At 31.9% G+C, this 24,297-nt stretch overlaps 2 protein-coding genes and 1 non-coding gene across 5 annotated transcripts; 2 read left to right on the forward strand and 1 right to left on the reverse strand.

The window, feature by feature from the left end:
- Positions 1 to 3,890: 3,890 nt before the first annotated feature.
- Positions 3,891 to 3,964, forward strand: TRNAV-CAC. The gene has a single exon. It is a non-coding gene; the product is annotated as a tRNA-Val (tRNA).
- Positions 3,965 to 4,063: 99 nt separating this feature from the next.
- On the forward strand, positions 4,064 to 7,116 carry LOC120209476 (PRA1 family protein A1-like). Of its 3 annotated transcripts, XM_039208472.1 has the most exons (9): positions 4,064 to 4,390; positions 4,618 to 4,658; positions 4,747 to 4,825; positions 5,001 to 5,087; positions 5,162 to 5,250; positions 5,356 to 5,427; positions 5,531 to 5,653; positions 6,109 to 6,114; positions 6,879 to 7,116. In XM_039208472.1, the coding sequence occupies exons 1-7, from the start codon at positions 4,233 to 4,235 to the stop codon at positions 5,632 to 5,634; spliced, it is 630 nt and encodes a 209-aa protein (XP_039064403.1). In that variant the 5' UTR covers positions 4,064 to 4,232; the 3' UTR covers positions 5,635 to 5,653; positions 6,109 to 6,114; positions 6,879 to 7,116. The 3 variants fall into 3 exon arrangements, with proteins under 3 accessions (XP_039064403.1, XP_039064401.1, XP_039064402.1); XM_039208470.1 differs by lacking the exon at positions 6,109 to 6,114 and having other exon boundaries at positions 5,531 to 5,658; positions 6,876 to 7,116; XM_039208471.1 differs by lacking the exon at positions 6,109 to 6,114.
- A 4,538-nt stretch (positions 7,117 to 11,654) lies between these two features.
- On the reverse strand, positions 11,655 to 14,487 carry LOC120209493 (BEL1-like homeodomain protein 9). Its single transcript, XM_039208489.1, has 4 exons — positions 13,689 to 14,487; positions 12,498 to 12,865; positions 12,358 to 12,418; positions 11,655 to 12,273 (listed from the first exon to the last, which is right to left on the reverse strand). Exons 1-4 carry the CDS (start codon positions 14,430 to 14,432, stop codon positions 11,767 to 11,769), a joined length of 1,680 nt encoding a protein of 559 aa, XP_039064420.1. The 5' UTR covers positions 14,433 to 14,487; the 3' UTR covers positions 11,655 to 11,766.
- Between the last annotated feature and the right edge of the window lie 9,810 nt (positions 14,488 to 24,297).

The raw sequence follows: 24,297 nt of genomic DNA on the forward strand, positions 1-24,297 counted from the left end.
TAGTTTTGTTAATTAGATCACTTAATTTAACTATCTAAGTGTTTTCAATTAAACCACCAACCATTAACATTTATATATTCGTATAATTACATATTTAATCTTCAATATTTATATATTCTATCAATTTAATCTTAATTTTGATTCAAATTAATCTCTAATTGGAGATTAAATTTATATAATTCAAATAAAATTATGACTATATTGAGGACTAAGTGTTGAAATATACCAATTTTTTAACATTCACCTCATTATATGCTTACGAAAGCGTTTATTTTTTAAAAAAAAAGTCACGGAGGGGATGACTCGACATGAACTTTCATTATAAAATTGCATTGAATAATGAAAAGGGACAATCTTGGCATTTGTGTTTGTCGAATGGCAACTCTTTGGGTCTTTCGAGCTAATCATTGACCTCCCTTGTGTAACCTTTTGTATTTAATATTTGATTGAAGGTGTTTGATTCCGGTACGGTGTTGATTCCCGGCTGCTCGAAGAGTATTGGATTTGGATTGTATATTAAATTTAATCTTTGGGACTAAGTGAATTTGTAGGGGTTGGGGTTGGTTGATCGGTTAGGTTGCTATTTAGGTCAAGGGTATTGGATTTGGATTGTATATTAAATTTGAGTTCAATATTGGATTTAAGTTTTAACTACATATATTTTTTGTTTTATTTTGATTCGGGCTTGATGAATAAATTTTTAATTCCAAATAAAAATAAAGTTTATAATAAACATTTTTAGTTATCTCTTGTGCATAAATAAATTCAGGGCAAACATAAAAACTTTTAAGGTATGCACAAATTAATTTTAAGGTGGACACATATATAAAATTAAATGCTTAATCAACTAATTTTAAATTTCAAGATAGATAGATGTCCACCCTGAAAAGCATACAGCTCCGCCACTGCCTCCACCATCACTATTACAAGTTACAACCTCCTCCACCATCTCTTCTATCACCACTACCTCCTCCACCACCACCACAACATTGACTAAGGCAAGCTAAAATAAGCATTATACAAAAGAATACAGAGAAAAGGATAAGCGGAAGTCCCCAAGGTTCCATATCCTTTTCTTAATTAGATTAATTTTAAAACATAATGTGTTGCTGATGAACAAGTTGAATATCCATAATCTCCTTTTATAGTTGTAGGGTCAAAGTCAAACTCTGTCCTAAATGTAAGTTCGAAGTCTATACCGGTCCGAGTTTGTGAGGGAAAATGGAGGATTCAGAGTGAGAGACGGTGCTTCGACTAGAAGGAACACTGATAAATGCTCAATAACCTTGGCAAGTTCCTCAGCATGCTCAACTTCCTGGAGAAATTCCCTCTCTGTCTCCGAGGATATATCCTCTGGGATGACAATATCCTTGTATTCTTCCCTATCAGATGTTCCATGTTGCTTGCTGTCACTCAATCTGCTTGTCTCTTGGCTTGGACTTCCTTCGGTAGCTGATGCAGCCGGGGTGTGGGAAATATGCAGTGCTTGCTTCCAAATTGCAAGAATCACAAGCTGGATTGAGAATGCTTCAAGTTGCCTTCCGGCCTTAATCTATCAACAAACCACGAGAATGTATTTTACAAAATAACCTCTCTAAACCCTTTAATGACGACCGGCGGTGATGGTCGGTGGTGACGGTAGTGGGGCTGAGAATTAAGGTTCTAAGGAGTTTGATTTATTTTTGATATTTCTACAAAAATGGGTTTTTTATGATATTTTTAAATTCTTTTTTTTGAAGAATACTTTTTAAAAAATATATATAAACGTGTCGAACTTTTTAATGAAACTTACGGAGGCAATTTAAATGATAACGTTCGTAACGTTAAGTAACTATATTAATAAAAAAAAATGAAGAACTGATCTAATTTTTTTTTTATATTAAGTCTAAAATATATATATATATATATATATATATATATAATATGTAGTTTCTATATATATATATATATATATATAATAGTCGTTTTACTTTAGTAGTCTTTTAGGCCACCTGCTAAGATAATAACTTACTATAGTTGAAGTTTTGGTTGCTATAATAAGGATAGTAAGAAACTGAGTTACTTGTAAGATGGTTGAGAACAGAAAGGAAAAGACATGTGGTTAATAAAATAAATATGTAATGATAATATTGAATACATTTTTTTTAAATAAATAGGTTGATTCTATTAACTATAAGGGTATGTTTGGTTAGGGGAATGTAAGATTCCCATGGGAATGAAATCCACATTCTCCCGTTTGGTTGGTCGGGAATGTCATTCCCGGTAATCTTATATTACTAATAGTGGATTTTTTTGGGTATATTACCGGGAATGTCATTATTTCCCTTTCCTTAGGTATTGTTGGATTATCGGCGTTTTGGATTAAAATGTACTTAAAAAAATTCTTTAAAAAATATCCTTATTCTGTCATTGAATAATAAAAATTTTACGAAGGTTAAATTATAAATTTATCCTTAAACTATTTTAGATTTACAAAAAAAAAGTCTATAATTAAAATTTTATATGAAGTTCAGGGGTTAAAATAAAATTTTACTCTTTCATTAAACATTTTTATATTTTCAATTTTGTAAAAAATATAAATTTTATGAATTAATTTTTTTAAAGAAAATATATAAATATTTTCAACTTGTTGAAAAAACAAATATATAATAAGGATAATTTAGTCAAATATACATTTCAATAATATTTTATTCCTTTAACACGGTAATCTTACACTCCTGATAACCCAACCAAACACAAAATACAACATTCCCAGTAATCATATTCTCTGATAATCTTTTATTCTCACTTATAAACTTACGTTCTGTCCGTGAACCAAACGCACCATAAAATACTTTACATTATGAGTTAGCTCTCTCAAATAAGGAGACATCATAAGTCTCTAAAAAGAGTAACAGCAAGTACGAGTGGATCTTCCGAGAAGATACGACTTGAGTCTAGGGTTGGTAATTTAGCCTGAAACATACAGTTTGGATCCAACCCGATATAATACGGTTGGATTTTGTTTCTTCTAAATTTTGGGTCTGGATCGGATTGGAACATATTTTTTAAGGGATGAGATTGTGTCAGGTCAGATTCAGGTAGAGGGTAAAAAAAACTCTAATTCAACTCGACTCGAGATAATAATATAATTTCTTTAAAAAATTATTACTTTTTAATTAAGTTCTTATTTTATACCGAGTCGGGTTGAGTCGGATTTATATTCTAAAATTTTGTATCGGGCCGAAGTTAGGTGAAATATATATATTTTTCAGGTATGGAATATATATAATTTTCGGATTGAATTTGGTTCGGGTGGATGATACATAATTTTGAGTCAGGTTGGGTTGATTAAAAAATCGATTCTAACTCGATCCGTTGCCATCGGAGTTGGCTAGAAGTTTGGTAAGAGAATCGGCGGTCAAATTCTCCTCTTGTTTGATAAGAACAAGTTTACAATATAAATTTCGAGTAAATCCGAGCAGTGGCGGAACAAACGAAAAGGAATACGAGTGTGTTGAAGGAGACCTAATCAGTCTGTAAGCTTCTACGCTATCAAATTGGCATTGAAGACGCTTAAAACCATAGGATTAGGCGAGGTTGAGACCTTCGGAATATTCATCAGATTTCAGCCTTGAGGATGGTAGATATTTATTAAAATCAAACATTCAGTCTCCCTTATGGCTCTGAACAAGACCACTTGTCAATCCTATAAAGAAAATGCGATTAATAGATTCATCGGTATTGAGAGTGACCCAATATGATGTAGTTAGTTTCCATTGAATAAACTCAGTGGCTTTTGTTTGCACGTAAAATCAAGTTTAACCAGACTACACCCTTAACAGAAGAGCAGCAATAAGAGACTTTTGTAATTGTTTTTATATTTTTATTAAAGGCTGATCAGCAAAGTTGTCTGGGTGGTGTAGTTGGTTATCACGCTAGTCTCACACACTAGAGGTCTCCGGTTCGAACCCGGGCTCAGACAATGTATTTTTTCCCTGTTCTTTTTGCATTTGTCGCTGAAACGAAATACAACACTTCTTTAATTCCTTAGCACTTGAGCATTTTTAATTTTTAATTTTTAATGTGCCTTGTTCTGTTCATAGCAAAAAAACTCTCCAAAGAAACGCTTCCAATTCCCAAACAATCTGTTAGCTTCCTCAGCTCTTCTTCCTCGAAAAAACTTCCTTTCTCCCCTAATTTCTAGGGTTTCGTATAGTGAAAGAGAAGAGTATCGAACATAATCGAATCGAATGGATTGGGGAAACGTGACCGCAGAGGATCTGATTGACGCGCTTCGTGAAGTTGACTGGTCATCGCCGCCACGTCCTCTTCCCGAATTCTTCTCTCGGTTCACCGTCCCTCGATCATACTCCAAATGGAATAGCCGCCTTAAATGCAATCTCTACTAGTAATTCTTTTATATTTTATTGTCTTCTTTTGTTCCAATCAGTTTGAATCTTGATCGGTGCTTTGTTTGTCGAGAAGAGAAAATTAAATAAATTTATTGCGATAAATAAATAAACAAAGACAATTCTTGAAGTCATGATCTTGAATCTGCTTTTGCGAATACTAGATCAAATGCTTCATTTCGTTCAGTTTCTTACTTTAATTTTATGTTTTTCTTTCTTTTTGCAGCTACCGAACCAATTATTTCATTTTGATTGTTTTTATTCTTGGTAAGCAGACAAAATCAACGGTGGCGCTCGAGTTTATTTTCAGTACATGGATTTTTATTTATAGATTTTTCTTTTTTTACTTTTGCAGGTTTGGGATTCCTGAGGAGACCGGTTGCTATTTTAGCTGCGATGTTAACAACGCTTAGCATTGCCTTTCTTAATGATAGGTAGGCAATGTTAGACCTCTTTGTTTAGTGTTCTGGGTTTCAAGTCAGTTATGTTATTTTGAATGTTACCTTTGAAATGGATGAATGAGAACATGTATTGAAGGTTTAGGTATGGTTAGATTTAGTGTCTGACTCATGTCTATTGTCTATAACAATTCGTGTATTATTTTTACAGCTTTGCTGGAACTTTTAGTGAGAAGGTGACTAGAACTGTGAGGCAATTCTCCCCACATTTAGCAGCTAAGATGAGGCCCCCTCTTAGGTAAGTTTTCATTACTTTTGTGTTTGCGGACTATATATCCTTGATTTGGTTATTAACTTTTGCGTTGTTGTCAGACCTGTTATCCGTGGTCATCCGTCAGCTAAAAGAACAATTCACATTTGTGGTCGGCCTCGTTGGGTCTTTGTCTTCATATTCTCATCTGGTATCAATATGTTTCAGAAATGCATCTCTCTTAAGAAATCAGAACCTTTCTGTTCGCAATCCGTCGCAGTATTTAAAGCAACTAATTTTACAATTCTTGTTGCAGTGAGTTTCATCCTTTGGTACGTATCATGTGGTCTCTTGACTGTGCTATGGGCACTTGTCATTGCACTTCTTGGTTAGTGATCTTATCTCTCTCTTTTCCTCATTCCCCCTCCTTAAGATGTCATTTTTTTCCTTCTAACTCTTTCGCTTGCTCTCTCTTTCTCTCTCTCTCTCAGCCACTATCCTTCATGCAAGTTTTAGAACACCTAACCTGAAGGCTCGTCTTAATACATTTCGTGAGGAATTTCGTGCAGTTTGGCGCAATTACAGTGAGCTGTAGATCATGTAGTCTATAGCATGTAAGTTTATCTACATCCAATGTTATCTTTGTTTTACTAATCTAGTTTTTATCAGTTAAATATTTAACGGAATTCACTGTTGATTAAATTCACCTTCTTGTTTTTGGAATATTCTGTATATTTTTTTTATAGGAATAGGAGGTCTCATTAAAAACCTCCCTCATAGTTGACTCTTGATAAGTGGCAACTAATTGAGGGAGGAAAAGAGTACCTCAATTTATTAATAGACTAGAATTAAATAATATACACAATACATTCTAACCCTGAATAACATAAGATAAACATAACACTCTAACCCTCAATAATAAAACATAACATTAATAGAAATAGCGATGGGAAACAAAGACCCCTCAGCCTAACCCATCCTCAGCCTAACAAATATTCTGTATATTCACATGCTATTCTTATGTATTTCATGATTGTGATTTTCTAGTTCACTATAACGGTGTGTGCAGTAGCATGTTGGTATCTTTGATTTGTTTGTTTTCTCTGGTCCACACTCCTGTACTCCACACTTGCACCATGTTTCAAAACCTTCTCCATATGGTGATACTAGTTACTGTGTATCTATAACTGTCCTTTAGTGCTTTATTTCCATCTGATTATGATAAATCTGCAATTGAAATCACATATTTTACTCGGTTTAAATGGTAGTTGATAAAACAACTTGCTTCTCAAACGTGCACGGAATAGGGATATACTCGGATGAGTTATTTTTAGCTTCTACTGATGTTTTTTTAGTCACTTTGGATCAATGCCATTGGGGTTGGACAGGATGATACTTGGCCTAGTAGGTAAAATGAATATGTTTGCATTTGTTACAGTTGGAACACGTTCAATATGTTTTAAAATTTGTAATCAGATTTTTCCATGGATCAAATTTGAAATTTACCACTGGTTTTGCCTGGTCTAGTAAACAATCTTGGGTTTGTGTCGAAAGGTTAATTGACCAAGCAGACGCCTGCTAGTTTAACAACTCTCTTGAACATTTACTTGTAGTAAATCATGGTAGTACTGCTTCAAAATTTTGTTGTCATGGTGCTGGTGTTATATGGGCCCTTGATTTTATTGTATCTGAATTCTGCTACTTTCTCTTGCAACGTATAACATCAACCTTTATCCTTCATCATTGCACATCCCTTTTAGATTTGCCATGTAGTTGCCTCTTGTTATATGAGAAGGTCGTGTTTTATTCATGATTCTCATTATTGTCTGGTTTTTTCAGGCAATGAAGGCTCTGATGATGGGGAACTCGTAGATCTTGTTATTATAAGGTTGCACGGCTGCTGTCAACGTAAAATGTGGTTTCTTCCGCTGGATTGACACGATGGTTGCAATTCTTTGCAATAGCAGACAAGTTGTAAATTGTCAGTACCTCTTTGTTTCTGTAAATCAGACGATTTCTATTGGAAAGACGTTGGAGAATATTTTAACTCAATACTCCCCTTTGAGAAGAAAATGAATTTGTTATCTGAGCTGGTAATGTGTCTCATAGCTGCAGTTGATTCTTAGTTACCTGTTGCTGTTCCTTACGTGTGAATTTGTTGCTAAGATAGTGTAAAACCTCGCGCCTTCAGATTGTGAATGATTTATGGATCCGCCACTGATCAACGTCTCATATAAACTAAAAAAGAAATCGTAAAGAACACCTGAAATAAGAGGGTGAGACTAATTACCAAAGCATTTAATCCTTCACACATTACAATATAAAGGATTAGTCAAAATAGAAGATAGGAAATGAGTTGGGTTGAAAATAAATGAATTACTTGTCATAGAATATTATTCTCGTCAAACTTAAACCTAACTAAAATAACAAAACAAGACTTATGTCCTCTTTTCACCTGAGTTAAGGTTAAGTGAAGACAGTGTGATGGGTTTGATTCGGGGATTTTTCTCTAATTCATGTATGATAGTCATATAACTGCAATGTCAAGAAAATAAAATGTTAAAAATGTAATAGTAGAATCGATGTATTTTTAAAATTAATGTCTAAAATAACATTTTATGTATCAAAACAATTGCACCAAAACAATGTTGTTTTAGTGTGATATGTCACATCAATAATATTAGTTGTTATCGTTTTGTTACTGATTTAACGACATAATGGCATAATTAAATATAAAATTAAGTTCAGTGTTATAATTGATAAAATTTAAAATTTAGTAGTATAAATGAGTCAACATCAAAAATTTAGGGTGCATTTATTTCAAAGAAAACAAATTTCGGAAAATGATTTCTGTAAAATGAATTACATTCCCTAAAAAATAAATTCTGAAAATCATTTTATAGTATTTAGATGATATTATGTAAATCATTTTTCACTAATTGAGTCTTGCCCGTCTAGCTCAGTTGGTAGAGCACAAGGCTCTTAACCTTGTGGTCGTGGGATCGAGTCCCACTGTGATAATTTTTTAAAAGATCATTTATTATAAATATCGAATACAATAAATAATATTGTTAATTTGAAAATAATTAAAATTACTATTATTAAATAATCAAATATTTTTTAATATTCTTTATGTAAATATTATTATTAAAATATTATTTTTATAATTTTATAGAATAAAAATATTAAGACCATTATATTTTATTACAATGAATATTTTTTATAAATTATATTAATTATTTATTATAATAAAAATGTTTTATTGTTAATTATATTAATTACCTGTTAAAATAAAATTATTATTATAATATTAAAACCATACTATTAAATAATATTTTGAAAACTGTTAATAAATATATTGTAAATATTTAATATTTTAATAATATTATTTTGTAAAATTAATAAATAAAATAAATTTTATCACTAATTTATTATCTATTATTAAAATTATAATATAGTATATTATTATAATATAATTTAATATATTATTATAATATTAAAATATATTATATTATTAAAATTATTAATAAATATGTTTTAATAATTAATATTTTTATTAAAATATAATAAAATAGTATATTAATACTAAATATATAAAATTAAATTATTTTAACTATTTTTATTTTGAATGAAAAGTTTGCAAAATAATCTATAGAAAATAAAACTGTAAAATGAGTAAATGGATTACATTGAATTTCTGTTTTTCACCGATCAAACACTAGAAAATAAAAAAATATTTTTTGAAAAAACAAACTACATTAAAACAAACAGACCCTTAATGATATATGATACAATTTACCTTAATATTTTATATAATCTATAAATTATATAAATTTTTATATTAAAAGATAGGTAAAAGAGTACATGAGGATCTTGTACTTGTCCAAAAAATCAAGCCCTTGAGCCAATGGTTTCCGTCATTAACCGTTACGATGCTAATGTGGTACTTCACGATACTAATGTGGCGATACATGATACTGACGTGGTAGTCTACAATGATTGGTGACATGGTTGATGACGTGACAGATGGACCTAATTGTTTTTTAAGTTCAAAGGCCAAATTGATTTTTTAAAAAGTTTAATGACTTTTTTAACTATTCAAAAACTTAAATATAATTATACCAAAAATAAAAATTAAATTATTCAAAAATTTAAAATATATATTATTACTTTTTTTACCTCGAATTTAACTTAACTTTTATTTATATAAATCTAAATTTGTTATTCATGCACAAATTTTATTTTATATATTTATATCTAATTATATTAAATTCTAAGTGTATTTTTAAATTCTATTTCACTAAATTTTTATAAAAATGAATTAAATAAATATTATAAATTCTTATAAATAATAAAATTTAAAAATTATGGAATTAATTTTTTTTTTTATAAATTATCATAAACCTATATAATTAAAAAAATAAAACATAGTTATCTAATTAAGAGGAACAATTTTAGTGAATTTAACATGATGCAAAGTAAACTTCACCTAAACACGATCTTATGAAGAAGTGAGAATATCGATTTATTCCACCAATTTTTATTAGATACAACTATATAAAGTTAAGGTAGATATGAACTTCATGTGTTCGAGGTTTTTTTTGTCACTCAATATTTACTTTTTAAAAAAAACTCAAGAAATAGCAAATACATCTCAACAAAATAAAAATAAAATAAAATTCACATTAAAACTTAGAGGCGAATTCTAATGAGTTCTATTTTTTAAAAAACAAATTAATATATATTTTTTAATTTTTTTAGTAATTTAATTTTTATTTTTGATATTATTATATTTAAGTTTTTGAATATTTTTATATTTTGAATTTAAAATATTTTTTGTTTTTAAAAAATCAAATAAGCCCTTAATTTAAAAAAAAATCAATTTGGCCGTCAAACTTAAAAAAACAATTTAGCTCATCTTCCACGTCACTAGTCACTGTGGATTGTCATGTCAGCATTGTGGATTGTCACATCAGCACTGTGGAGTGTCACGTTAATATTGTAATAGTCAACGACGAAAACCGTTGGTCAAAGAGTCATGTTGAGTTCTTTTTATAAATTAGAATGTGACATTTAGTGCAAAAAATGTCGAGGATCACATTGGTTTTTTTGGACAAGTACAGGGGCCTCATGTATATTTTGCCTAAAAGTTATTACACTATTAGATGATTTTTTACTTGTGAATAAGGATGGCAAATAGGCGGGACAGGTGTTGATACCCCTTCCATAATATCCATACCACCTAATATTTACATTTCCATCACTTACCTACCACCTACGACAAGAAATTTTTTTAAATTCACATTCGTCGACGCAGATACAATCTCAAATCCACCCTCACACCCAATACTCAATTGGATATCCACCACCCATCCCATACCCGCCTCTATCTGCCCATATCCGCCTGACAGCAATCTCAAAATTTATATAAGCAACAAAACATATAACAAACACGTCCATTAAGTGTCCGTTTAATATAACTTTTAAAAAGTGACTTTTAAAAGTACTTTAGAAATGAATTTTTAAAAGTGTTATACAACAGTACAATTTAAAATTTAATTGTTTATATTGTTATTAAAAAGTAAATTTGAAAAGATAAAATGTCCATTATAAACATTATATTGTAAAATTTAATTGTTTAAATTGTTGTTAAAAAGTAAATTTGAAAAGATAAATGTTCATTATAAACATTATATTGTCATTTGCTATTCACAGTGGGTATACCCATAACTTATCTGCTATTCACGGTGGGTATGTTTTTTTTACATCTACATCTGTATACTACTCACTTATACCCATCACCGACCGAATCGAAATAGATACAATACGAAATTATAGTCAAGCTAAAACTTTACAATAGATTAGATGGTTTTGGATTGGCATTTCCTGGTTACACATGGAAAAGGAAAAGAATTGAACGTGAGACTTTAACTCAAATGATGGAAACAATTAAAAGCAAAAAAGATGACCCATTGATGCTGCTGCCTTGAACCCTACCAGCATTCCAGATCCACTCTTGGTACGTCGGTCCAATTCACTTTCTTTCCTCCCTTTAACCATTATTTGTCACAATAAAACATGATTAGATGCCTAACCTAACTCCTGGATTTGCTAATCTGTTTCCCTAATATCATCTTCCACCTCAAAAAGAAAGAACAAGAAGAAGCTGCTTTTGAAGCACAAGCATCAACCCAACAACAATTAGGTACGGATCATGATTTCAGGTTAAGAAACGAATTTAATTTTTTTAAATAATTTATAAAATTTTAAAAGAATAAAAATATATTTTTAATTAAAAATATTAAAATATAAATAATAAAAAAACGACCGTTCCACCCGCTCCACCGTCGGCCATTACTGCCAACATCAATGTTTTTGCAAAAGAAAATTGCATTGCTTCACAGCTTTCATCAATCTGGACAGTGCATCACACTTTACCCTTTTTCTGTACATTTAAGTAGTACATAATTTTTTTAAATAATTATTCGATATCTGATTTATTTCGATTAATCTGAATTTGCCTATCATGTAAATTATAAATTTTACACAAGAATTTGATAGACTATGCCGGTGGACAGTTGAAGAAAACATGGAACTTCTCAATTTGATGTAAAAGATGGCAACCAGCTTGCATTCTGGTAATAAATATTGGCTTTCATCTACTTACTATAATGTACTATCCGATTAAATAATGACCATAAACCTTTCTTCTCCGAATCATTTTTTTTCAACCGACGAAATCATGCAAAAGCTGCCCTCCGATGACATCCCTTCCGAAATGCCGATTCTGTGCTTCATAACCGCCGATGACATACCCCTCACTGCTTAGGCCAAGGCCGAAACACTGGGCTGCATTCATGGGAAACTGCTCGGATAAGCCGATTCCGTTGTTTTGATGAAGACCAAGTGTTAAGGACACCCCATTGCTCCCACCTGCCATGCCAACATGTGGTTGGGTTGACATGCTGTGGTACGATGATAAGTTGAGTGGTTCGCTTCCGAGTGGTATATCGGCGAGTGGTTCATTTCGGGTGCGTTTCAATGGCGTACCCTGAGCCCTTTGAATGGAGGTTGATGAATTTTGGGGTGTGAGAGAGTTTGTCGAAGATATATGATCGTTCAACTTATTCGAATTTCGGTCCTCAGAACCCTTTTGAGCTTGTTCCAGCGTGTGTATTTCTTCCACCATTGGCTTCCAAAGCCTTACTCTAGCATTTATAAACCAATTTGATACCTGGTTTACAACCGCACACTTCCGAAATTAACGTCTGCAAAATGATACTATAAAGGAATGTTAGACTGATGATCAATGGCACACCTGGTTACGCGATAGACCAGTTTGTTTGGCCAACGTGAGCTTGTCGGTGTCGGTCGGATAACTGCAACATCAAAAACAAAAGTTTAAAACAGCAAATAAGTTCCGATGACCGGTTTTATCAATGCAATTCATGTACTTACGGGTGTAGAAAGTGTTCAAATAGCCATGCTCTAAGTACAGTCACAGCGCGCTCGGGTAGGCCTCGTTGAGGCCGCCAAACAGGTTGGCGCTCATGGAACCCGGAGTTATGAACAGTTCGGTTATAAAGGCTTCTTTCGCCGCTTCCAAACATCGGACCTTCGTCTTTCCCGGGGCTCGTCTGACAGTGAGGCTTATTAATGAACTGAAGCTGGTCTGTGATTGCTTTCTTCAAGCACTTGAAATGTTTAGACATGGCTTTCAAAGCCAAGTTTGCAAAAGGAGCAGCATTTCCCAGTCCAGCAACATACTCGAACGATGCAACTACAGCTTGTATTTGTTGATAATACTGCTTGTAGCCCCTGTAAACCTGAAAATGAAACTCCATTAAATTAAATAACACAAAATTCATCACATTAGAGAAAGATAAGCACTCTAATTTGTAGGCTTGGAATAACCAATGATGCTTCCCACGAACTTTATTTTGGAGTATAAATCTTTTCAAATGGATTCCTTCGATCACTTTTTTTATAAGTCTAAAGTCATTACACGATAGTATTATGTTCAGAATTCTCTCAACTAGTTAACAATGAACACACGCCCTACACACACCGCCTTTTATTCTTTCAATCACTTAAAAAGCACATTAATTAGCCCCAAATATAGGCGACATTATCACTTATTAGAGCACTGTATAACACTAATCTCCATGCATATATTCCCACCTATCAACTGTACATAAAAAGAGTACTTTTTTTCTGTGATCATTGAGGCCAAGAATCTAATTCACGTAGTATTCAATCGAGGAAAGGCTTTTGAGTTTTAAACAACTCAGAGAACTTTCATTTGATTAAAAAATGGCAGAAGATGGTATGATTTTACTGACAAATAATTAGTATTTAGTATGCATGCAAACAACACCCAAGATTGCATGTTGGTTCAAGCACTGACTGAACTTAAAGCCATTAAAAAAGTATCTGACATTGTTTTATTTTAATAATGCTTGAAACCATCTTTAAGGAAGATTTAAAGACACGGATCCAAATAAACCCTTCAACATACTACCGTTTTAAGCCCAACTTCGCAGTAAAAAATAATAAGAGAATCGGAGCAACAAAAACCAAGAAAAAAAAACACAAGAACAACAGACAAAAGTACAACGAAACATGAAATTGCATGTTGCGGAAGCTAACCTCGTCAAGCATTGAAATTAGCCTTGACTTTTTTCTTCTACTCTCAACATCGTCGATAATATCAGTAGCACTCAAATTATGCAATGGAGGCGGCTCCATTAACGAAGAATCGGGAGATATTTTTACAGTATAAAATCCCCTTCCCACATCGGAAAATTCTTCTAATAACTGTTGTACAGGCCTCAGAAACCTCGATCCCTTCAGAATCGAAGCAAAACCGGTGGCACTAGCACTAGCACTGGCAGCACCAATAACGCTTGGAACCACAAATCCTAGCTCCAAAGGATAATTGTTTTGGTGGGTATTATGAGATGATAGAGAAAGAGACAAGGCTTGACCAGTGACACTGTTGTAAGAATGGTCGAAATCTCTTATGTTCTGAAGGTTTTGTCGGGTATAAAGAAAAGGGTTGTTGTTCATATCTTGAATCGATCTAGGGTTCAATGGTAAAGACGATTGTGCATCCAAATAAGGGTGGTGAAGAGAAACTGATGAAGAAATCCCACCAACTAAACCCATGGAATTCACACCTCCTTTACCAGCACAAATGAGACTACCGTTGGCAGTGCAAGGCAGCAAATCGGAGGAAAGAAGAGAAGCGTCGTACAAAGGGAGTAAACCGGAGCATGGTGAAAGAGAAACCGCCGTGGATTCAACGCCGGCTGAGTGGTTTTGAGCCACAATTCTTAGCTTATCTCTTCTGCTTTGTTGTGGGACATGGTTGGACTCAAAACCCTCCGCCATAGCCACACAAAAACAAGAAAAACAAAATGAAAACCCAAAGAGATAAAGTAAATAAGCTGAACTAGAAGATCATTTATATGATTGAAACTGTAAAGTTATGATCTTCATGGCAGAGAAGAGAGAGCTTCAAGCAAACATCTTTCTTCTTCTTCTTTCTTGCACAAAAAGAAATGAACTCAATGTCATGTATGTCACTCTCACTCACTCACTCTCAAAACTCAAAATCTTTGTTACAGATTTTCTTTTTCCTTCTGCTTCTTCATTTAATTTCTCTGCTGTGCTTCTCTCTGGCTATGACCATTTGGAAAGGCTGGTGATCATAGGGTTTCGAGAAACCGGAGGATGACCGGCTATTTGCGGTAATAAAACTGTGTTGCAGATATTTCTGACAAAGGTTTTGGGAGATGTTTGTCGTTTTATCTAATCTTTTGGTCTTTTTTGCTATGGGGTTATTCTAACCAGCAGATCAAAAAGATGTAAAAAAAGAAAGTAGCTTTTTTATTATTATATTCTACACTCATCTTTATACAAAAATATCCCATTTTTTAGAAATAAAAGTAGTCTAAATATACTATTATTTTAGGCTTTCTTTTACATAAATATATATTTTTATAATTAATATAAAAATATCACTCCCTAGTTATTTATTAAAAAATAAAAATTTAACTAAAATTCAAGAAAAATATGAATGATTGATTGCGTTTTTACATATTTATCCTCTCAGCATTTAATGCATTTCGACACGTGATATATGATTGATGAAATGTGTCTTTCTAAACTTTTGAATACATGATCAAACTAATGAAAAATGAAACATTTTCTTTTTAAAAAAATTAGATTATTACACGAACCAATTTAATTCAGTAGTTAAGAGAATCATTGTTATTCCTAAAGGTTATGAGTTCGAGCACGAGCAATTGTAGTAGGATGATTAAGCATTCATTGTCAAATAATTAAGAGTATTTATAATAGATACTACTTTATAATCACTTTAGCTTAATAAAAAAATATTATATTATTTATATCAAAGACATGCATTAATACAAATACAAATAGGTAATGTTGTGATTTGTTGTACTCATAATATATGCAGTCATGAAGTCTTTAAATTTAACTTGAAGACATCATGTAATACATGAATCTTCTAAAGATGCATAAAATACCTAACGTCTTTACATTATTACTTACATTATTACTGTTGAATTTACTTTAGATAGGAAAATAATACTCGAGTTGACTTATATTGGAAATTCTTTTTCCCAGTCACATTCACTCAGCCATTTTGCCATATAGATATTACTCCTAATACGAAGTAAAATATGATTATAGTTTATTAATTATTTAGTTTTCTATATAAAAAAATTGTTGTCTAAATTACGATCATTGCCTGTGAGGTGGTGACGCACGTGAGGAGATTGATGAGTAAAAGAAAGGCCGAGTTTGCCGATCTTAACACTCAATCCCATCCATTCCTCCAATGCTTTTTAATTTTTTTCGCTTTACGAGGTTTCTTTCTCTTCATTTAATTAATTCGTACGTTATTCTTCTTTTCTTTTAATTCAAGAAAACAATTCTTGTTTCTGTAGGGTACAGCCTAATTTAATATTAAATAACGAATATACAATATGTCGACGTGACATATCACGAGTTATTTAAGATTGATTTGATCAAAGTTTGATAAATACTTGGATCGAATGGATTAGACTCAAACTCGAGCTCGACTCGAGTTCTTAACGAGCCGAAATGAGCTACTTAATATTCGACTCGAAAAAATCGTGAATAGCTCGAAAATATAAAATATTAATATTTTAATTTTAAAAAAAATAAATTATTAATAATATTAACATTTATGTATTGATTTTTTTTAAATACAATAAGATTTTCATATATTTAAGGTTCAGGTTCGAGTTTGAGGCTTCAATCGAGTTAAGTTTAAGATTTTTTTTTCATTTCGAGCCTCTTCGAGCTGCTCACGAGCTTCAGTTCAAGATTTCGAGTTCGAGTCGAGCTTGAAAATTTTAAGCTCACGAGTTTTCGAGTCGAGTCGAATTTCATTTCAGAGTTTTCGAGTAGCAATACTCGAACTCGACTCGACTCGTTTACACCTCTATATACAACCGTAGATGTCATGAAAAGATTTGTAACAAAAAAATATTAACATTTTCGATTACATCTAATTAAAAATGTTATATTTTCTATAACGTTTTCAATCAAGTCTTCCCTTAATCGAAAATTAAGTTACTATCACTTGCACTTTTTGTGGTTTGCTATAGTATCTTGTTACTAAACTTTAAGAATATATGATTTTAAGTATTAGCTCTTCATCCTATAAATTTTGTCCCATGTTAATTAAACAAATTATTTTATGAAATAAATTTGATCACATATAAAATAAGAGAAATGATATAAATTGTTGTATTTATAATCATGTTGATGCTTCCTGTTAGGGACTTTTAGATTGATTTTGAATACGTGATTTGGGTTTATGGGTAGTTTCTTCCGACGTTCGGCTCTGATTTGAGGTTCTCTACAGTCTTTCAATAATTTATCAACTTTTATGGTTCATTTGTTTATGCAATTATATTTATTCGTATCTATTTTTTCGTTCAAGTCATTTGGTAGAGTTTTTAACCTTTACCATATATATGGTCCTTATATGATCTAAAATATCTAGTTTCGATATAATAGTAAAATGACCAATTTATATATTTAATTTACGAGGATAGATATAAACTTTTATTATAATTTTGAATATTTTCATTTTTTAATAAAACTAGTCGCTTTTATTAAAAAAAACATTTTGTTTTGGTAAATGTAATAGAATGAGACATATAAAGATAAAAAAGGAAATATAAGTGTTATTATCTACTGACTTTTCTAATAACACATTTTCAGTGAGACAATTTTAAAATCCAAAAGGAAAACATTTAGTGGAACAAAAAGATTAAAATTTTCTAATCGTTACATACCATTAATTGTAACTTGTTATTAATAGTATTCAAGATGGATAATTAAAAATATATCGATATTAAAATGTTCATATTTCACTCTTATTTTCTCATTGAATTGGGTTTTTTTTCACGAAAATCCACCCATAATTAATGAAATATCTAAATGTTCGACATGTTAATATTCAAGTATCCTCTGATGTTCATCTAATAAAATTAGTTTTGAGGTATGTTATTTATCTTCTCAAAATAATACTTCTCACTATTTATATTTTTGAACAAACACCTAAAATCTTTTGAATTGGCTTTGAGTCCTTATGATTCATTTTCTAAGTTTGATAAATCAAAGTTGTTGAAGTTAAGTGACATGTACCCAGATGATTTTAGTGATTCGGAAAGGACATATCTTCTTGGTCAACTTGATATCTAATATCACTGTTTGCTACGTGATGACAAATTTGCTAACTTGAATGAAATTACCGACCTTTCTCGCTTGATGGTGGAAACAGGGAAACATCATTCTTTTCCTTTGGTCTATAGGTTATTAAAGTTAGTTTTGGTTCTGCCGGTTGCAACTGCAACGGTTGAAAGATGTTTTTCTGCAATGAAGCTTTTAAAGACGGACTTGCGCAACAAAATGAGTGACGATTTTATGAATCATGCCCTGATTTGCGCAATAGAAAAAGAAGCACTTTTAGATGTTAAGATTGAAAGTGTAATCAATCACTTTCAAAAAAATGAAAACACGAAAAGGTCAACTTTAGAATGTAATTTCTAGACATTTTATTATATTTATAGATTTCGTAGTTTCTAAAAAAAATTATAAGAATTTTTTTGTGCAACCTCTGAATTTTTGCCCTGAGTCCGTCTCTGGCCACAATCGTAATTGTGGGTTAATTGAAGAATAATATAATATTTTTTATTTATATTTAGAATAATCGATCTACAATAAAAAATTAAAAATACATATAATATAAAATTAATTAATCTCTTTTTGTTCATTAAAACTTAAAAAAATCTAACCTTTTTATTTTCTTTCAACATTTATAATTTTTTTTGTCAAATTTCTCTTATACTCTTATGCTCTATCTCTAAACTTGTTTTTACAAGAATTTTGTATAGTGTTCCAAACATCTTAATTGTATAATAATTTTTAAAGATCGAGTAAATATAATAATAAAATAATATTCGTCTCTAAATTTAATTATTGCAACAAATTATTTAAATACTTTTATATTTTAGCGCCTTAAGTAAAAATGAAATAAATTCAGATGGAATCTTAAATATAACTTGAGAAGATAATTAAGCATAACGGAAAATAAAAACAATTTGAACAGAATATAAATAAACCAGCATGTTAAAATAAGAAATCAAATGCATAATTATTTTGCGTAAATTACAATAATATTCACCCAACTATAAGTTATTGCTATTTTGGTAATCAGATTATAAAAACTTTTAATTTAATAACTGACATTACAAAAATTAATTATTTTTGCTCCTCTACGTCAAATCATTAACTAGAATGATGAAATGATGTTTTTAATATCATAATATATTTAACTCTAGATGTTTATGTAATCTATTAACTTGCTATTGATTTTAAAAACTTTAATAAATATCTCTGAGTATATATATTCTTTGATTCTAAATTAAAAAATATAAATTTCCAAAAATCTAAAAAAATGGCTAAATGGCCAAGATAATGCATTGGGAAAAATTAAGTCCCCAATAATGCACTCTCGTTTTTATTTTTCAGGATATGCCATTTGCTACAATGGCCCGTGAAGACGCGTAGCAATCGGTGCGCCTTTGTTGAGGACGCCTAGTAATCCTCGCGTCTTGAAGGTGAGGACACCGAAATTATCTTGCATTTTCAAGGTTGGCCTCCGGTCCGCGCTGCAGTGCTCCACTTACCCTTAAAAATCTGGAAAACATTATCTCACAACTTTGGTCCTTAAAAATGACAGATATCTTGGACCAAGATAGTAAGAAAAAGATTAAGGGGTTGTTTGTTTATTTCAGAATGATTAAGCGCTGAATGATTCAGAGGTTCTATATGAATTAGCTCTGAATGTGAAATGTTATTTGATAATGACTCCGAATTAATGATACGTAAATTCATACATGTATCTTGAATGATTGATGTCTCCATCCCAATAATTGTGATTTTCTTTCCTAATATTGTAATTAGAGGCTATTAAAGTGGGCAAATATGTAGGGTTTGAATTCCACATTCTTTAAGTTCTTATTGAATTTGATTTGGTATAATTTTACAACTAGTCCCTATACTCATTGGGAGTTTTAAATTCATTCTTACATTTTTTATTAAGTAGAGAGACTTCAAGGTAAGTATTGAGATTTGAACTCACAAGATACTGTCAAATAACATGAGTACCCTTAACCACTTGATCAATTAATAGATCTCAAATTCAATGTTACTTTTAATTCAATAAATTTAATAACAACTATATTATTTAAATAGTCATGTGTTCTGATTAAATAAAAGTTCAAGAACAGTGTTTTTTTGTTGGATTTTAATTTCAAATCATATAAATAGAAGAGCTAATTTCTTAAAATCAAAATTTGAGAGATTAAACTTTTAATCTACGGCGACTGTATAGAATAAATGGATCAAGAAGGTGTCGCGGTACGATGGACATTTAAAATTTCAAATTCTCATATAATTTAAAATTTTATATTTTTATTGATTATCTAATTTCACATTCCTAATTTTTAAATTCCGTACCCTAGCGTAAAAACATGAGTTTGAGCTTGTATCGAAAGTGTACAAAAATTTCAATTATTAGAAGTCACCAAAGAGAAATGGACACATTTGGGCAATACATCACAATTAACACCCTTACTATTTTCCCCATATGCTTTTCTTTTTACAATTATGAAGAACAAACTATGGCCCTCAGGGCCTTCTGCTTCGGCTTTTTGCCAACCCTAGAAGGAAAAGTATGAAAGGGACCTCCACCCGAGATAAAGTAAAATTATAATTTTTTTCGGATCTAATATTTTTCACCCTAAACTTGAACTCGAACCGACCTAAATATCATATTTAAAAAACCCGACCCAAACTTAAACCCGATTTTTTTAAATAACCCGACCCGAACGAGTCAAGTCGGGTCAGAATCTGTCGGGTTCTTTCCCATGCCCATCCTAGTAATTACTAATCAAATTACGTTCCCCTTTGTGATTTACAGCCCAGCGGGCTGCCCGCCCCGCCCCCCACAAAAAATGAAACCCAAAGTCCAAACCCGTAATTTTGGGTCGAAAGTACATTAAAAAATTTGTGAATTCGGAGAGAGAGTTTTGCAGCTATAAATTGGACTCGAGGCGTATCCGTGTCTATCTGCAAATCAATTACAAGCGTCCATAACAACAAACAAAGAACAATCTTTTGCGTATACGTTACTGACATCTACATCCAACCCTTTTGATACCTATCTTTCTAATCCTCCCCTCCCCAAACCCGAGACCGACTTTCATTTACGGTGAATCTTGAATGGCGGATCAAGAGGTCGTCGCCGCTGCTGCACCCGGTCCTCTCCGCTCCGATCATAAGCGGAAGCTTGAAGATTTCGAGCCCCAAGTCCCACCTGTCGATATGCCTCTCGGTTCTGATGCGGAGGAAAAATGATGTAGCGGCATCTGGTTCGTCCGAGACGAAGCGGACTGAGCTTTTCGATGATGAAACCGACGGCTTCGGTAATGAAACTTTTCTTCTACCTTTACTTTTGGTTTTATTTTAGATTTTTTTTTATGTTCAACATGTGGATAGGTTTTATGCGTTGGACATTAATTCTATTTCCTAAATTGAACAGTCGTGGGCTTGAATGTTCGGGATTTTGCTGTAATTCGAGCCTTCCCTCTAATAGCTAGCTTTTAGGACCTGGTTCAAGTGTGAGTTATAATATTAACTCAGTAGAGGTTGGAATGTGGGGGAATACTAGAAAGACTTTTGCATGCCAAAAGTGTAGGCGCAAGGAATGTAACAGAAGAGATTGATAACAAGGCATTCATAATGATATCCCGGAGACAACAAGGTTTAGCAGCTCCGACGATACTACAACACATATGGGAATTAATGGGGGGAATTGGTCAGCAACATTGTCGCACGTTCGACGGAAAGTGAACAGGGTAGCTGACAAAATGGCGAAGCTAGTGCAAAAGGATGAGTTCACTGAAAGAATCTTTCAAATGCCCCTAAGGCAGTACGCTCTGTTGGTTATATATATAATGCAAAAATCTGATTTTCTTGAAATTTAAATTTTAAATTAATTAATTTTTTTAAAATTAAATTAATTAAAATTCAAATGAGAAAAATTGAGATTTTTGCAAATGTTTAGATGATTTTTCTCTTGATAAATTTACCTAAATGCCCTATTTTTTTTGTTATAAAAAGAGGTTTTCTCCTTCATTTTCTAATCAACCTTCTCTTCATTCTCGTATCATCTTTTATATTTTCTCTCTTTAGCGGGAGTCCAGACTCGAGGCCCGAAATCTAACCCAGTCCAAGCCCAGCACCCAAACCCGCTAGGGTTTCATTCTCTTCAACTTCCAGCCGCCCAAATCCCAGTCATTGGATCTGGACCCAAATCAACAGTCTAGATCAAGAGCTATTTAGGGTTTCTAAAACCCTAACCCTTAAGCCCCCACGCATGTGCTACCAACGATCAGTCCCACCGCTGTCGCTGTCAGACATCCATACCTACAGTGACCGCAAGTATGTCAAAGTAGTCTATCAGCAGTCAGAAAAATAAAAATAAATGGAGAAGTAAATACCATCAAATCCAAGAAATTATCAGAAGATTCCAAAGCCTTAGCCTAAGGAAATCATCCCCTACGCAGAGATTATCATATCTACCCGAAAAACAACATAAAATGGGAGGAAAATCATTCAGGGGGAAATATCAGAGAGAGAAACACACAATAAGAGTGAAAAAAATAATTAGATTCGAACCAAAGAAAAAAAAGGGAGATTACCTTCGGGTCTTCGACGACGGCGGCCCCGACAATCAAACGACGTATCCGAACGGTAAAAAGGTGTGTGGTAGTGAGGAAACCAACATATCTCGGTGGTGGTCCCATCAGACGGTAGGTTTAGCGGCGGCGTAAGGTGGACCTTTCAGATTCTTTTTTTAGATCTAGGGGTTTAGGTTCGGTTTTAGGCTAAGGGGGACTTAGATTCGAGTTGGGGAGGACGAGAGGGGCTTTTTGGGTGTTTAACTCTCTTCGACCGCCGTGAATCGCCGTGAACTCCGCCGGTGGCGCCCATCTCTTTCTTCCTTGACGAGGGGAAGTTGAGAGAATTTCAGCTTCTCTCTCTATTCCCTTTTATGAAACTGAGCAAAAATGGGGATGAGAAGAAATAAGGCTCGTTTTTTTGGCTTATATTTCCCGAATGAAACGACGACGTTTCAATGTTAGGGGTGTCAGTGTGTTTTTGAGAAAAGGGTAAATAGCAACTTAGGTCCCTATCTTTTGTAATCTCGCCCGTATTTATCATTTTTAAGGGTAAATCACAGTTTAGGTCCTCTTTTGTTTGTAATAGTTTATTTTGGTAATTAATGAAATCATGTGATATTTTACTTTGGGCACTTTATTTTCTATATTTGTGTTTTGGTCACTGATTTCAGGTGTTGTGTATTTTTTCTTTGATATTCGAATCTGGCCATGAAATTTTAAATATTTTATTTTAGTCATTATTTGGCATTTAGGATTAATTATTATTTTCCCCTTTATGTTTCTATTTATTTCATTTCAGTCCTTTATATTATTTTTGGGTTATTTTCATTTCTAGTACTTGTATTGTTTAATATTTTTGATTTTGCTTCTGGATTTTTTTTAATTATTGTTTAGCCCTTCAAGTTTGGTTAAATATCATTTTGGTCCCTGAAATCATCCTATGTGCTTATTTTGTTTGTATTTTGTGTTGTAATGTTCACTTATTTTTATTTTAGTCATTTATGTATGAATATTTTACATATTATGTAGTTATTTGTAAATATATATATATTATTGGCTTTATTTATTGTATATGTTTTATTTCACATATTTCCATTCGTGTTTGTTTCCATGGTATTTTTTTATCTGTTAATATTATTCGAATAGTTTCGAGAACGATATTTGTAGAATGGGCGTGAAAAGTATCACTTGATCGAAGTGGTACAATCCGATATGACATTCGAACAAAATGTGAACTTGAAATAAACCGATTTCATTTTGCTAATTATTAATTCATTTTATTTTAAGTCGAACAAATAAAATGAATGTTTATAATTAGTCATTTTATTTTATTTTATGTTGATATTCAAGTTATATTCGATTTGTGTATTTTAAAAATTAATATGGGGAGAATATTCTTTATGAATGAGAAATAGTTGAAATAGCTTTCTCGACGGAGGATAGCAAATTTCAAGATTTCTTATCGAGTTAAAGGATTTTCTTTAAGTCATTAATTCGAAACAAATTAATCAAATTTTAATAAATGAATCATAATTTAACTTTATATTTGATTCACACTTTCCACTATTTATGACGATGTGTAAGCATTGAGTACCAATTTTGGGCGTTGTGGGGTACATATCATTCCCCACGCGTAACCGACTTCCGAACCCGTAAAATCATATTTTTGGTAAACGCAAACCACTTTTTTGTCTTTAAAACGATTTTTCTTAAAATTGTTTTAAAAGACGTTTTTAGGTATTCAACCTACCTAACCCAAATGTCGATTACTATTCCCTTTCAATTTAATTCAAATCAATAATAAATTTCCAATTTTCCAAATTAAAATTATAACTGATTTTTAAAATAATATTTAATTGTTTTTTATTTCAAAAAATGGTTATGACACCCATTAAATTAAACCCCCATCATTACTTCTTCATTATTAATTATATTGCAAA

This window comes from Hibiscus syriacus, unplaced genomic scaffold (assembly GCF_006381635.1).
Source record: "Hibiscus syriacus cultivar Baekdansim isolate YM2019G1 unplaced genomic scaffold, ASM638163v2 tig00018999_pilon, whole genome shotgun sequence".
Classification (NCBI taxonomy): Eukaryota; Viridiplantae; Streptophyta; class Magnoliopsida; order Malvales; family Malvaceae; genus Hibiscus; species Hibiscus syriacus.